Here is a 16,228-nt window from a genome sequence, read left to right as displayed (position 1 = left end):
TGTTCTGCCATGGACACCATGCCTGTTCAACGTTTTGTGTATGGTAGACTCATAAACTGAGATGTTAACCTGTTCCAATGACTTCTTCAAGCCTTTAGCCATTAGTCTCAATGTGAAATAAATGTCCTTTTATTTCACATTGAGCATTCTGCATTGTACCTTTTGAGTCATCGTGGCTGGGTGCCTACATCTAGAGAGAAAAGCTACATCTCCATTTATACACAATTTATCGAACTATGGACTATTGAGTATTTAAACTCTTTAAAATTGCTTTGTAACCTTTTCCAGCTTAATGAAAAAGAACAATTTTTCACTGTAGATTTGAGATAAAGCGAGGCATGCTTCATATCTACAGACACTTCTTGTGAATAGCAAACTCTGAGTCTTTATTGGTCAAATTAGCTGTAGACAATACAGGACAGCCTATTATATTTTCTACTTAAAGATCACATTCACAAAGCCGCACAGTGCCTGAAATAAAAAAAGAAGTTGTCAGATATCAAAGTCGCCTTGAGAAGGCCAGTCGTAGCCCACCGTCTGAGTGTCATATGATAGCTTATTAGGGTACAGAGAAAAGAAAAAAAATAGGGACACAGTGGGGAAAAAAGCTTGAAATGTCAACTTTAATCTCGAAATTTTCACTTTAATCAGGTAGTTTATTTTGTCATTAAAGTAGAACATCATAAACTTCATCTTTAAATCATATAATTTACTAGTTTCTCAAATACCACCATAACTAAAGTAGCACAATAAATGTTTGTTTTGTATGTGTTCTTCTATGTGCTCTATGTGTGTGAATCACCACGTGCTTCTTAAATGGGATTTCTCTTTCACCGACAGGACACAGAATCCATTACATTCATGATATTACAGCTCTCTGAATAATTAAAATACTGAGATGCATACGTGATATCATTTTCATGATAAGATTTAAAGCATCTTATTAAACAGTGATAGTGATGAGCTTGCACCCTGTCCAGAGATTGCTCCTGCCCCCTTGAAGATGCTTGCTGTACCATGCGTGACCTTCAATGAAATAATTTATTGCAGAAGTACTGTCTCTTTCAAACGTACTAACCTCCAATTCCTTTTCTTTCCCCAATACCCAATCGCCACACAATCAGCTCTGTAATAGACGTTAAGCCATCTGTAAGCTTAGAACTCCAATTCTTCAAAACCTTTAAGGAACATTGAAATATCTTCGTAGTACGTGTTTAATTATTCCATCCATCTATCCTTCCAGTGTCGCGCCAGCCCCAGCAAAAATACAGCGCAAGGCAGGAAAAATCTGTAAACTAGCTAGCGCTGTGACACTGTGTACTCACATATTTAATTATTAACGATATACATTATTTAAATGATGTTAACATTTTATCTGTATAATGTAATAAACACATTTTGCTGCATTTCATCTTAAAAATGATATCGTCATCATATGTAAATACGTCCTTTATAAAGTGGCTCAGGTTGTGCAATATTATAACTGTAGTGTAAGTTTACAGTGAGGTGATTGTACTAATAAGTACAAACTGTTCTACAAGGATCACTTGATGGACTGATTGAGTGCGTTTATAGTTCTTGAGATTAAACTGTTTCTGAACCGGGAGGTCCATACAGGAAAGGCTCTGAAGCATTTGCTGTATGGGGGAAGTTCAATAGACTGTGTGCATGGCTGAGGCAGCGTTTGCTTGATGCTGTATACTGATAATTCTCTTTCTGATCAGCTGCTGTAGAGCTGTAATTCCAGACTCAGATACAGTGATATAAATACTCCGAGTGGTGCCTTGAGAGGAACAACACTAAAGCAGCTGTGGTATTTGGAATAGTTTGGCCATTCTGTAGACCATTATATTGTTACAGGTTAATTACAATCAGATGCCTTAAACTAATAAAGTGTATTTGATAAAGCTGCATCAGGGATGTGAATCTAAAAAAGAAAGGGAACCTTACTGGAACCAAAGCACTGCTTGATACTGGGTGCTGCCAGTTTGCCAAACTGGGCGGAAAACTTGCGTACACCAAACATTTAGCTGGCATGAAAATGTACATGGCTTTATGCCAAGTTTAGGTTTTATACATTGCAATTTGAGCATGGAAATGGAAATGCACATTTTTGTGCGTATGCACCGTTTATACATGAGGCCCCTGGTGATGTTTGGAGATGTTTCCTAAATTAGGAAAATTGATAAAATGCTTTTACTGCATCTTCTATGAGGAGGACCAAATTTGCATCACTATGAGAATTTTGAGCATATTAAGACTGTCTCTTCTACTCCGAGACCCTTCATTTATATGGGCACTGTACTCTTGACTCAGCCACTCCAGGATGTTCACATTGTTGTTTTAAGGCATTCCTGTGTTTATGTTTACAGTTGCTATCTTGCTGGAAACACGTCTTCTCCCAAGGAGCAGGTTTCTTTCAAATTACATCAGGTTTTCCTCCAAAATTTCCCTGGATTTTGCTGCCTTCATTTTATCTTCCATTGTTACAAGCCTTCCAGAGCCTGCAGCAGAGAGGAAGCCCCGGAGTAAGACGCTGCCACCACCATACTTCATGGTGTGAGTAGTGTGTTTTTGATAATGTACCGTGTTCAAATATAGCCAAAGACCTCAATGATGGTTTCATCAGACCATAGAACATCCTTCCAGCTGTCCTCAGAATCTCCCATGAGCCTGCTTGTAAACTCTAGCCGAGAGTCATGTACATTTTGTTTAAGCGTGGCTTTGCCATTTCTACCTTGAGCTTGAGACTGGTGAAGCATCCAGACAGCAGCTGCTGTCTACACATTCTTTCTAATCTCAGACGCTGCTGCTTGGAAGTCCTTCAATTCTCATGTATCTCTTGATGGCCTCTCTCATTAGTTTTGCTCTTGCAAGGTTTTTGTGGAAGGCCTGCTCCAGGTAGATGTACAAACTGTGGCCCACACTTTCCTTTTCTTAATGGTTGCTTTAACTGGACTCCATGGGATATCCAGTGGCTTGAATATTTTCTTGCATTCATTCTCTGACTTGAGCTTTTCAATCTCCTTTTCACTGAGTTCTTTGGAGTGTACGTGTGCATTTGTTATGTAGGTAAGATCACCATATTGACTCACCACAAGCTGGCTCTTCCAGATACAGGAACATTTATATGACAATCAACTGAAACCCCAGACAGTTGACCTCCTTTGGACTAATTTTGCGACTTCTAATAATTAAACAATCATTTTATGTTTGATACTTCTAGTTAATTCAGACCACTGTACAAAAATCTGTTATCACTTTGACATTAAAGCATCTTTTACTGTTGCTCACTATCAAAAAAGCCAAAATAGCACTGTGATTCAATGTTATACAACAAGAAAATGTGAAAGTCTCTAAGGGATGATTACTCTCATAGGTGCTGTATTGTTAGGAATTCTTCTGCCCCCTTTCCCCCCTCCACCCGATACCAAATGCCTGAATTGGGCAAGGTGAGGTTTAGGGATGTTATGCAATGGAATAATCAAAGAGCACTTGCACCATGCTTTGTTCAGAGATGACAAGCAAATGAAGTGACTTTGGGATGAGGACAAATAAAACCTGTGCTTGCCAGTCCAAACCCCTTGGTCCAAATCCACACTGCCCACTCACAATGATACCTTCTGATACTTAGGTGTACATTAAGAACATTGAAAAACCACACACTTGTGTGATGTGTCCTTTTTAGACTGTCATCTTTTCTTGTATCTCTAGATATCAGGATAGGTGTTAACTGTTGGGAGTATCCAAAAAAACTGTCAGACATGGACCATACTATCTGCAGAAAAATAATGTGTAAAGTAAAAATTAAGCATAAAGGTTTAAACATTTATTTCCCTAATGAAAAGGAAAGAAGGTTAAATGTGCAACATTTCAGCCCAACAGCCTTCACCAGCTGAAAAGGAAGAGGCAGGTAACAAACATATGAGGGAACAAAGCCAGTGTAGATGACAGGAGAAAAGATGGTAGTAGGTAAGAAAAGGCTGTCATTATGGAAGATGAATAGAGAGATAAAAAGTTAGTCGGCTGGTTAAGACCTGCAGGAATATGTGATCCCAGGCTGAGAATGGGCTTAACTTCTTCTTTTTTCCTTTGAAAAGTGTCTTTGAAGGCCTGTGAAAGAACACAAACAGAGAGGTCAGAGTGGCCGTGATGAAGGGATGTGAAGTGCTCTGCAACAGGCTTTGAAAGGTCGTTGATTTTAACGGCTCAAATGTGCTCCCTGAAATGTTCTGCTGGTCATCTGCCTTGGTAAATTCTGTTAAATGGCCTGTGGGAGATACAGGGTGGAATGGGTGGACCAGTAGACATTATATTTTTGGGGTTTCACTTGGACTGGATGTTATGTGGTCTACTCCTGGCTTGATTGAGACCCCAATCCACAATGTGAGAAGGGTATCCTCTATTAATGAAGAAAGTCCTCATGCTGAGTGCTTCCTTATAAAACACAACCTCGTCACTGCAGAAGTGGTGGAGTCTAAGGAACCGTGAAAGGGGTAAAGACTAAACTAATATTTGTAAAAACATTTTTTTTAATTACTTAGAGCTAAAACTTGGGGGATTGTGGCAGGATCGACACTCTAGTCACCATACAAAACCTCACCCTGCTCATGTGTGGTGCTGAGGTGTCACCTGCTTCACTCAGGTCCCAATCCAAGTGGTTTGTTGTGTGGTGGGTGATTTCAATCCCACCCCCCCTACCCCTTGAGTTTTACTCACCTGTCCTAACCAGTCCTTGTGAGCCTCTTGTCTCTCCCTATGGGTCAGTCATATAACAGCTCAGTCTTTTACCTCAACCCAATCCCAAATTGTACAATTCTGTGTTCATTTGTGTCTCCCAAGTCCTCCCCAAGATGATGTTTAATTTTGTTGCAGACTTAATTTTCTTTTTATGAATAACTAAGCCAAAAACTTTTCCATCTTGGTTGAGTATTCTTTATCACATTATGAAGAAAGACCTCATCAGCTGCTGTCCAAAATGTAAAGTACAAAACTGTGTTTATGGCACTTACAGCAGACACTCAAAAATAAGCCAGAGACATTAATAAAACAAATCTTTAATAAATGAATAGCAGCATCACAAAACATAGTGAAAAATGACTCGAAACAATGGCATTGTTGCAATATTAAATGCTGTTAAGCTACATAAAGGTTTATGAAACGTACAGGGTTGGACACGTTATCTCGTACTCTAGCATGGGGCCCGGTCGCCCAAGAAGAGCAGCACATTTTGCATTGTAAAAATCTATTTACATCCACAGTATAAATAATCCTGTTTGCCTAATATTGCAATAATAAAAATGAAAGTCCATCTCTGTAGAATAGTCGCCACATTACTGTTGGATATTAGGTTTGACCTTTGTAGTCGCACCAAAAAATCGTTTGAGCCATTGCACCCACAATGGCTTCCGAACATAAACTTGAGATCTAAGGCTCAATAGTGAGCGGCTTTCTCCATATCTTGCTGACGCTTGTTACCAGACTTGTAATGCCAGTTACAAACGATAAGCCCTTGTATATGCATGTGCGTACTTCTACTATCTGAATCCTATTTTTGCTCCATTGTTAATTACATACAATAGAATGTTTGCATATGTGTGTGTGACGTGTATCTTCGAGTCATTCTTTGCTGAACAACGGTTGTTGAACGTTATTTAAATATACAGACATCTAGAAAAGGAATTACGCCCCATGACATTTTTTTCCTTGTTTACATGCGTGGACATGTCACGATTTGTTCTTCACTTAAAATGTATCCATAGGTAAAGGTGATCAAATATAATAAGCATCAGGTCACATTTTGTAGTTCGTTGTATAAATTAAATAAATATAAATGCAAACTTCACGTATGGAAAAAGGCCCATAGATTTATCACTGCCTCATATACCTCAAATTAGAATCAGGTGCAAATGATTAGAACATCATTAGGGAAGATCTTCATGAACGTATCTTAATTGAACCTCAGACATTGCCTTTTGTTGTTGATGTACTGAAGTGTGTGTTATCACCATACCAAGGTCAAAAAAGAGCCCTCTGGGATCTTCAAAAAGATGGTTATTGATGCCTATGAGTCCGGGAAGGGACATAAACGATCTCCGAACGGTTGCAATTCAAACATTGAAATGTCCAGAAGATCATCTACAAGTGGAAAAGATTTTAAACAAGGTCAGGCCACCTTAGCAAGTTTGGAAGCTGAAAGAAATCTCTAAGGACTCCAGAATTTCTTTATGGGACCTACAGGTAGTTTTTCCAATGTTGATGTCAAAGTAAATAAATATTCCATTGGAAAGAGGCTACACACATTAGATCGACATGGAAGGAAATCTTTACTGTTCAAAAGACTAAAATTTGCCCATGAACACCTAGGCAAAGACCAGAACTCCTGGAGCAATTTGCCCCTGACAGACAAGGCATAGATAGAGTTATTTGGCCACAGTACCAGAAGACATGTCTGGCATAAACCAAAGACAGTATTTGACTAGAAGAACCTGATAGCAACTTTAAATGTTCTGGTTTGAGGCTGCTTTGCTACATTAGGGCCTGGGCAGCTCAGCGTCACAAAATCTACTATGAATTGTCGATTGTACCAGAGGGTGCTTGAGAATAATGTGAGACCACCTGTCTGAAGACTGAAGCTCAATCAACAGTGGACCTTGCAATCAGACAACGACCCTAAACATAACAATAAATCCATGAAGGAATGACTGAAAAGAAGTAAATGGAGGATTCTAGAATGACCAAGTTAAAGCCTAGATCTGAATAATAATATATCAAATAATTCTTTACATTTGCTCTATGTAGCACTTTTCTCACTACTCAAAATGCTTTACACAGTGACTGGAGAGCCACTTCAGCCATCACTAATGTACAGCATTCACCTGGATGATGCAATGGCAGCCATTTGTGTCATTACACTTACCACACAGTAGCTGTTAGGTGATGAAGGGGTGAGAGAGATGGTTAGCCAATTAGAGACAGGGGATGATTACAGAGCTGGAATGACAAGACTGTGATTGGCAATGGTGTAGGGGAATTTGAAACGGACTGTACATGCAAGACTCCCCTAAAACATCACACAGCTGATAGAGATCTGCATGGACGAGTGGAAGAACCTTCTGACAGCCAATGACAGTTATAGGAAATGGCTACTTCAGGGGGCTATACCAGCTATTAGAGCCAAGGATGGATTTACTTTTTCCACAGACGGAAATTACATATCTGTTCACTTTTTGTTAAATGAATTGCAGCACAAGTCACATTTTCATTTTTTTTTGATTACATCACCTTTGTCGAAAGGTACTGTTTAAATGAAGATCAAATCTTCATATCTCCACAAATGTTAAGAGAAAACATTTCATGGGGTACATTTACTTCTTCATAGTATATGACATTTGCCTGTATGTGTGTAAGTTTGTGTGTACGTCCATAATTTCCGTGTCTTGCTGTTTAAATGCACGTGGTGTTTTTGCATTGCATTTCACGCCTGCATTAGCTACACTGTACTGGCGTCTAGGTGACTTCTGCATGTGTGTCTGTTTGTGTTGTTCAGCGGCCTGCTGCATGGTATTAGTGGCGAAGCCTAATCTGACGACATCATGAACTTGTCGATAAATGGAGATTATGCATTGCCCCGCGATTAACGGACATTTTTGTAAGGTTTTTCAGGGTAAGCGGGCGCAGTCCCTGTTCTGCTTAGTAGGGGGCTGTCTTGTGCTAATGCTCTCATGGCAAACTCGACCTGGGTTTAATGTCTTATCTGTAATCTGACAGCGCATGGTGAAGGATGATTTCGGCCATCGCAGCTTTTAGACAAAACACATGAGCTCAGAAGCACAAACTTAAAAACATAGCCTGACATTTATCTATTAAGTTTATTGCTAATGTTTTATTTCAAGCATAAAATTCACATTTTATAATCCATGTGCCATTTGGATAATGAATTTATTTCAGAGGAAAAATATAAAATGCTTCCCTTTCCTTTTCTCACGCTCTACTTTGTGAAGTGCAAAGTAGAGAATTTCTATTTAATAGATATAAAAAAGTTGAGAAAAAAACATTTGTAGATACTGTATTACAATCATGAATGCTATTATTTTTTGCCCATATTTTAGTTTTAAAACTAGAAAAAATGGTATAAAATAAAAGCTTTAGGATTTTTTTTTACATCATATGGTAGAGCTGGAAATCCTGTGAACAGGCAAACCAAAGAGACACAAAGACGGCTGATGTGCTTCAGGACTGATCTCTTCATTATACACAACTGACCTTATCACCGACGACATTCGAGCTGTTTATAGACACCTCTGACGTGCCGATTTGCATTTCTAGTGCTTCATCATTATCGTCCATGTCCATGCTGTTGGGCTCGTTGCCATTGCGGTAGCTATTTAGATTAATATCTTTTCCATACATGGTCGGTGTGACAATATAAGGCTGATACAAGTTCTGGGATGGTTTTTTATTGTTCTTGTACTGACAGTTGACGTAATTAGAAAAAGCGCGGCGGTATGTTTTGTTAAAGAGAGTATAAACAAGAGGATTAATGCCTGAAGAGATGTAGCCCACCCACACAAACACATTAAGCAGTTCCCCAAGGAGACCCTCATTGCATGCACCTTTGCAGAGCACAGACATGATGTTAACAACGAAAAACGGGCACCACATCAGTAAAAAGAGGAAGAAGACGACCCCCAGGACTTTCGAAGCCCTCCGCTCATTCTTTATGGCCTGCATCATGCCCTTTCGTCCCTGGCCGGTGTCTCTGTTGATCGGGGAGTTCAGCTGGGAGGCTCCTTCTGAGCTTTGTATCATGGAGATGTTATCCGAGGGAGTCTGGGACGACTCTTTCTTTAAGCAGTTGAGGCTACCCCGTCTTTGTGGTTTTGGGATACTGTCGTGTAAAAACACAGTGGCTTGCCTTTGCAGTACCTGCACCGTTAAGCAGTATGTGAAGACCATAATGATCAGCGGAATGAAAAACGCCACAAAAGATCCAATGAGGACAAAATTTTCTTCATTGAGAACGCAGCTTCCATTGACAAAAACCTTGGATTCATCTTGAAGGCCAATCACTGGAATGGGCATTGAAATACCTTAGAAAAAGAAAAAAAGGGACAAAGACACACATTAAAATAAAAAGTAACAGGACTAACACTTCTCATCCAAATTCTAAAGGGAATTCAGACCCAGGAATTTGCTAGATTACAAATGGCAAGCACATGTCATGTTCCAATCTCTAGTTCTGTTGGGAACATACATAATCAAGGACAATTGTGTGCTTGAATTGTATTGATTTTGGAAACTACCTAGTAAAATGGTAAATGGCCTGTATTTGATATAGCGCCTAACTAGAGTTCAAGAACCCCCCTAGGCGCTTTACAACACAACAGTCATTCACCCATACATTCATACGCTGGTGATGATAAGCTACTATGTAGCCACAGCTGCCCTGGGGCACACTGACAGAAGTGAGGCTGCCGAACACTGGCGCCACCAATCCTTCCGACCACCACCAGCAGGCAAGGTAGGTTAAGTGTCTTGCCCAAGGACACAACAGCTGCATTCTCATGCCGGGAGCCAGGATCGAACCTGCGACCCTCCGATAGCTGGACAACCCGTTCTACCGACTGAGCTACTGCTGAATAAAATCAGTAAGGGATATGATCAGGACTTTACAGTATGTTTCTTACCAAACCAAATCAGGCTTAGAAAGTTACAAGCCTAACATAAAGAGAGCCTTCCTTTGAAAAAAACATGAATCTGATGTTTATAGGTACAAATCCATACCATATCATATCTATCCATAAGTTTACTGTGTATAGTTCATTTCCCCAAAAAACACAACTGCAGTTTTCCTGAAGGATGAACCCTATTAAGACACCTGGAGAGTGGCATGGGAATTGCAGTTTGGCAAAGTACCTCTGGTGGGGTATTTGACTTCGGCCATAGGGAACTACTGGGGGAGGACTGCCCTGCTTTCCATATGACCGAATTCAAAAGAGAGCCCACTGCCTTATTTGATAGAGTCACAGATTGTATATATATACAGATTCAACACTCTCTTGGAAGTAGAAGGAGATTTTTTTTTATTGGTGTATTTTGGCTGGTGTTTGTGTAAGAAAATTATTGGTGACGAATAAAAACCTTCTATTTGAACCTGGAATTGTGCTTGGGCATTATTGTGTCTGTGGTTTGAGCTCAGTAGCGCTCCCTTGTGGTTACACCTGCTTCTCAACGTACTTATTTGGTGAATGCTACACAACGCCCAATAGCACACTTTACCTTTCATTTTGTTCTTCACTTTTGTTTGTCCACTAGGCCTTTTCTCCATTTCAGTAGGTGCTTGGCCTCAGTATTTTTTAGCAGCTTGCTATTTCACCTTTTCACTTTGTTATCAATGACAGGCACAACCCTATCAGGTCCTAACAGTCCCCCACAAGCCGACCAGGAGTGAGATGGCTACTAAATCTTCAGGCAACTTCATGTCCAGTTATCTAACACTAATAACAAACTGACAATGGGTTTTGTACAAATCTAATTTAACAAAGCCAAGAGATCTGTAACAGTATAAAGTACCCTGCATTCTGAACTGTGTTGTGGGACATTTATAGCGGGTTAAAATGATTTTTCTGATATGTTTTATGTTAGGTGCTTTTGGAAGTGGTAGGCTGAAGGAAGAGATAAAAATGAAAATGGAAACATTATCTTTAACGCACAGACAAAGTACCAAAAAAAATAGCAAAGGTTATGAAGCTTCTGAAACTAAGACATGGGAACACATGTCTATGAGACCAATCTGATGGAGCGGAGTGGCCTCTGCTGTGCAGGACAAAGCCAGGTCACAGACTGCATGGTGTAACCACAAGGGAGCGCCAGAAGGCCCCAAACCATGGACACAGCAATACTGCCCACAATATATGAATAAAATAAAGAATTTTATTCTTTCAAAAGTTACTTCTTCACAAACCTTTCAGTAATAAGCCACAATAATATAATAAATAGATAATAAATCACAAATTCTTCCTCCTTTTCTCCTCTTCTGAGTTGCCCGCTGCCTCCCGACTTTGACTCAACTATATAAGGCAGTGGGCTCCTTTTAATGCATGACCCAGGAATGCTTTTGGTGCCACGCCATGTCATAAGGAAAGTAGAGAGGTCCTCCTCCACACAGTGCCCTCTCTTGAGCCCCACTTTCAGACTTCATCTCCCTTTTACCCCTGTGGGTGTCCTGACTGAGTTCCCATACAAGGATAACTGCGACCTGGCATATGGGGGATGGAACTACATCTGACTCTTAGCTTCTGCTTAACTTACACTGGCCAGGTACAAAATTATTTATTTGTTCTGCTGGCCAATCTGTCTGCATTTTCACACTGGACTCCCATCTGGGTAATGTATTTCCTGGTTTCATCCAGAATGTCCATTCTCTGTGGCCTTATCTACCATTGGCTATTGCAAGATGTAGAGATGGTCGTTCTCTTGATAATTGTACCTGATGGCCAACTGGTGTCCAGCCCAGTTTCAAAATCAAATCTAAAAATGCTGGAAGTTCTCATTATTTTGTTTTTCATGGGTTGTCTGCAGAAGAGATCTCAGAGACCTCAAGTGAGGGCTGATGGTCAGGGTATGTTTGGTAACAATGTTTGTTTAACCTTATCAAAACCAACATGTTAAGAATGTTGCAGAGAGTGTTAGTCTGTATCTTTCTAGTTCTCTGATCTTTTTTTGCTTTGAGTTTTTTGACTGCAAGGATTATGTTTTGAGTTCCACCCCTTGAATCTCTTGTCCTCTGGTTATGACTTTTGCTTTGTTTTTGATTCCTTTTTATCCTTTGGTCCAGGTTCTTACCCTCGGGGTTATACCGACTTGCAAGAAATAGTAAAAAGGTAATGAAAATGACAAGAAGAATCAAAAGTCAAAAATTGGACCAAAGGTAAAAATCAGGAGATAAGGAGAACTTTCATCAAAGCCAGAATGTGAGACAAAACCAATAGCTGATATTTGAAAAACCAGGAAGGACTTAAGATCCTTTGATGAAAAGAAACAAGGTTTATCCATCAAGCTTAGATACCCCAAAACAACACACCTGGGGTGGCCTTTTTATTGTTGAAAAATTGATGTCACAAATGAGCCCAACCCAGAGAATTCTGGGATAGATTTCCATGCCAGAAATAAAAATCTAACATAGTGGTTTCTGAATGGGAAACAAAATGGCATTCCAAAACAACATGATTAAATAATTAATTTTTTTAGAAGAAGTCCTAGATACAATCAAACACGAAATTCGAATTCCGTGTGTCCTAAAACCATACACAGATTGACAGGAACTGTCAAGGGTGTAATTATCCCTGATTATCAGAGGGAATTCATGCTCTTTCTGAGTATATTCCAGAGAATTCCAGAAAGTCAACCAATGGAATCACATGACACTCAAGGATTCTGAATATTTGGTCAGAAATTGTGTATCTGGCCTATTTAGGAAGCTCATATGTTGTTTACGTTTTACCAGATCGACGTTTTGTTTTCTTGACATGTGGCACTATTTAAGGGATTTTGTACTTGCTGCCTCCCTAACAGCATTTCCCAGAATCCTCTGCGGAGTGCTTGTGGGTGACGTCATCAGAAGATGCTGGGGGGTCCTGGCATCCCCCCAGTTTAAAACAGTGTGAATCTCAGCACCCCAGGCCACAAATAAAAACCACACTACCTTGTACTTCTAAGCAGCACCACAGAACAGCCACCTTTTTGTGACACTTACATATTTAGATGATGCATGGGACAGCCTGCTGTAGCACGACTCTGATCTGTTATTTTAAAGTGCTCACCAATCATGGTCTCCATCCAGTGGCCCTGCATACTCCTGCTGTCTGCTGCCTGTTATTCCAAATGCTGAAAATGCCAAGATAATGGAATGGAAGTGATGAGGAGAAAAAACTAGCCAGAAATTTGTTATCAAAAAGACCCTCTTATGTTTTACCAATTCAGAAGCAAAAACTCAAAAATCAATATTTGAAGCCCGAAGTCTAATAGTATGAAGAGAAACTTGTATATTAACCACACAATTGCACAAAGATTTGTTTTTGTTGTTATCCGCAAACTCAGAAAACCAGTATGTGCCTAACACCAACCTGTTGCAATGAAGACTACAGTGGCACAGAATTCCGGGAAACCATATGTAACAATGTTATGGAAACTACAAACCAAAATGGCACCATCCACAGAAGAAAAAAAAATTGTGCCAAAAAAGATGCAAAATATGTAAAGCTACCAATGAATTCACTTTCCCATTTCTTTCTTCGAAACAAGAAATCCACCATGGGAACAAGAGTCTGTTATCCTCACATTGATCACCATATCACCTTTCTGTGTTCTTACAAACTCAGTAATGGACACTGAATGACATAAAACACCATACAATGTTTTGAAGTTTATTTTCAGGGCCACTCCACAATTTTGATTTTCATCTACTTAAAGGAATACTCCACCCAAAAATGATATATTACACTTTGCAACTGAAGAGTGGACTCTTTACCAGTGAATGGTTGGGAGGGTAGGGGACAGGTGTTCAGTTCAAAAGCATGACCCTTTATGAACGAGCTTCACGTTTGTGGACTACTTTGAGTTTTGGAGATATTCATTTAACAATATTTTAACAAAAATGCATGTGTTTTGTATGTTGTAAGCATACAACTGGATGACTTAATGTGTGAGGTATGTGACACACAAGTAACATCAGCTTTTTTTCATGGACATATTTATGTTATTTGCTGTTGTCCAGCGTTGGTCTCCATAGATCCCATCATATTTGAAAATTTGCTGAAAATTTGCTATCTCCATTCTTCATGGAAACATGAAACTAAAAAAAATGTCAGCAATCACTACAAACCACATGGGCTAAGAAACATAAACAAATAGAATTTTGGTGTGGAGTAATCCTTTAGTTAGTGGGAACTCAGACTCCAAAGGAATTCCTTGCCTTACAGTTAATTAACTTCACTCTGTGTCTCATTTCACTCATTTTAAAATATTTGCCAGTGCCCTTCTCAATTTGGAATACTTCAGTGAAATCTCCTTTTACCTGTTATAGAAACCTTTTTCAGATGCATTCGCATATACTGCAAGAAAGCACCTACTGCAATAGCCATGTCTGTCCGTCTGGCCGCCCCCTGTGGACCAAGTTTGTTGACATTTGGCACACTTATTCGTCAAAGAATTTTTTTAAGACAGTTCAATTTTCATTGAGATATCTCAAACGCATAATGCTATATAGAGTTTTGAAAAGCTCTGGTGAATCTGCAAACTCGCTCATTTTATAACAGACAAACATGGTGTGCAACTTCAACTACAAATTAGTCTACCATTGTAATTTTTTCTTGAGAGCAGTTACTTTCATATATTTTCATCTTTTATTCACCCAACAGCCCTTGGATGCCCAGCACAGGTGTGTCAGATGCTGGAGGGCACACGTGTGCAAGCAGCTCATACAACAGAAAAAGAAAATTGAAAGTAAAAAAAAATAGAAAGAGAAAAACAAAATTTGCATCCCTGGAAATGAATGGAAAAGGAATGCAATTATGTAAGCATGCTGTATATAATTGAAAGAACTATTATCTGCTGATTACTGTATTATTGTAAAGAACCTACAACTAAATGAGGTTTGAAGTAATTAATTACGCGAAAAAGGTTCTGGCTCACTTAAGTGATATAATTATGGGATGGGTTTAGAAATGGAACTGCAGTGAAAAAACTTCAGAGCCGCAGGGACCGCTCTGTGCTGCTTCAGAAGTGTCCAAAGATGTTGACTGGGCCACAAATGACAATGGCACAGCGGGATTACAGTTTGTGCCCCACTGTAAGAGTTACTTAGTGGCATAACGTACAACGGACTGCGTGTGCGTTACTGTTTATCCGTGCCCAACGAGCCACTTGTGCGTCTGTGTATCTACAGACTAGAATTCAAATCTATAAGATAAGTGCCACTTTTCGTATTCACGTTACACAACAAATTCATTTCTTTCCAAGTTCTTACTTATTTATGGGTTTAAACTAATATCAATAGCTAGATGATTAATTTATTTCAGTTTCTTTTCTCCTTTCATATGGTAATATTCATAGTGGTTTTATGCAATATTGGTCATTTTGTATTAATAGTTATTTTTCTTTTGGAAATTATTGGTTACTACTCGATGAGGTAGACAAATCTATTTAACTGCACGACATTGCAAAGTGCTGTTAAAAAGCAGGAATTTAATGTAGTCTACTAACACATGTAATTCCATTGTATTATCATTATTATTTTTAAATGTGACTCACTGTTTCAAAAATATTTAATAGATAAAAATGTGATAAATGACTCAAAATGGCGGAGTGGTGGCTCTGAGGTTAGGGATCTCCGCTGGCAATCAGAAGGTTGCTGGTTCGATTACCGTAAACGTCAGAAGTGACTCCACCCTGCTGGGGCCTTGAGCAAGGCCCTTAACCTGCATTTGCTCCATCCTGGTATGACGTTAATCTGCAAGCAGGTCCTCCAATTTACAGGGAAAATTTGGGGGTTGGTCATCATAAAAACATCACACACTGTTCCAATGTGATGCTGTCGTGTCTCCCGATACAGTTGGTCCCAATCCAGGTGGATCGTCCTGTGGTGGGTGAGGCAATGCGCTGTCCGCATATACTCCCATCCTCTCTCTGACTTACAGATGAAGTATCTAAAAAATGTGAAATGCTCCAACTTTTATATCAGTTAACTAAGTCGCCACACACACCTGACTATTATGCCATGTCAAAAAATGGTCTAACTTGTTCAGCATATTCTTGTAGTTCAAACATTGTGGTCCTGCATTCAGTCTAATTGCTCTTCTCTGGTCTTTCTCCAGAACTGTTTTATATTTTCTAAAACAAAGATCAAAACTGCAGGAAATATTCAAGATGGGGCCACTCACACACATTGCACAGTTTAATATTAACCTCTTAAAGTTTTGTTCATCTTTTCTTTATTGGGTTTATTTTTCAGACCATCATGTGATAACGTTTTTCATGTATTTCATATCATGGGTATGATGGTGGAGCTTTATTGTCTACTTTTTGTGACTTGTTCACTTGAGATCATTCAAAGAGAAAGCATGCAGGGAATAATTATATCCCACACATTAACACAAGAAGAGCATGTGTAACATGTAGCATGAGCAAAGATGGACAAATGTGAATCTCCATTCTACTGATCAGCCAG

The 16,228-nt window shown here is 39.4% G+C and overlaps 1 protein-coding gene across 9 annotated transcripts in view; it reads right to left on the bottom strand.

The window, feature by feature from the left end:
- Positions 1–5,039: 5,039 nt before the first annotated feature.
- Positions 5,040–16,228, bottom strand: part of htr2cl1 (5-hydroxytryptamine (serotonin) receptor 2C, G protein-coupled-like 1) — a 740,469-nt gene continuing 729,280 nt past the window's right edge. For all 9 annotated transcript variants that reach the window (XM_039766482.1, XM_039766488.1, XM_039766486.1 and 6 more), the window contains one exon: positions 5,040–9,092. In XM_039766482.1, the coding sequence (XP_039622416.1) occupies positions 8,251–9,092 (842 nt within the window). In that variant the 3' untranslated portion in view covers positions 5,040–8,250. The remainder of the gene's footprint in view (positions 9,093–16,228) is intronic.

This window comes from Polypterus senegalus, chromosome 10 (genome assembly GCF_016835505.1).
Source record: "Polypterus senegalus isolate Bchr_013 chromosome 10, ASM1683550v1, whole genome shotgun sequence".
NCBI lineage: Eukaryota > Metazoa > Chordata > Cladistia > Polypteriformes > Polypteridae > Polypterus > Polypterus senegalus.
Note: the sequence above shows the minus strand (reverse complement) of the source record. Positions and strands in the feature narration are given on the sequence as shown.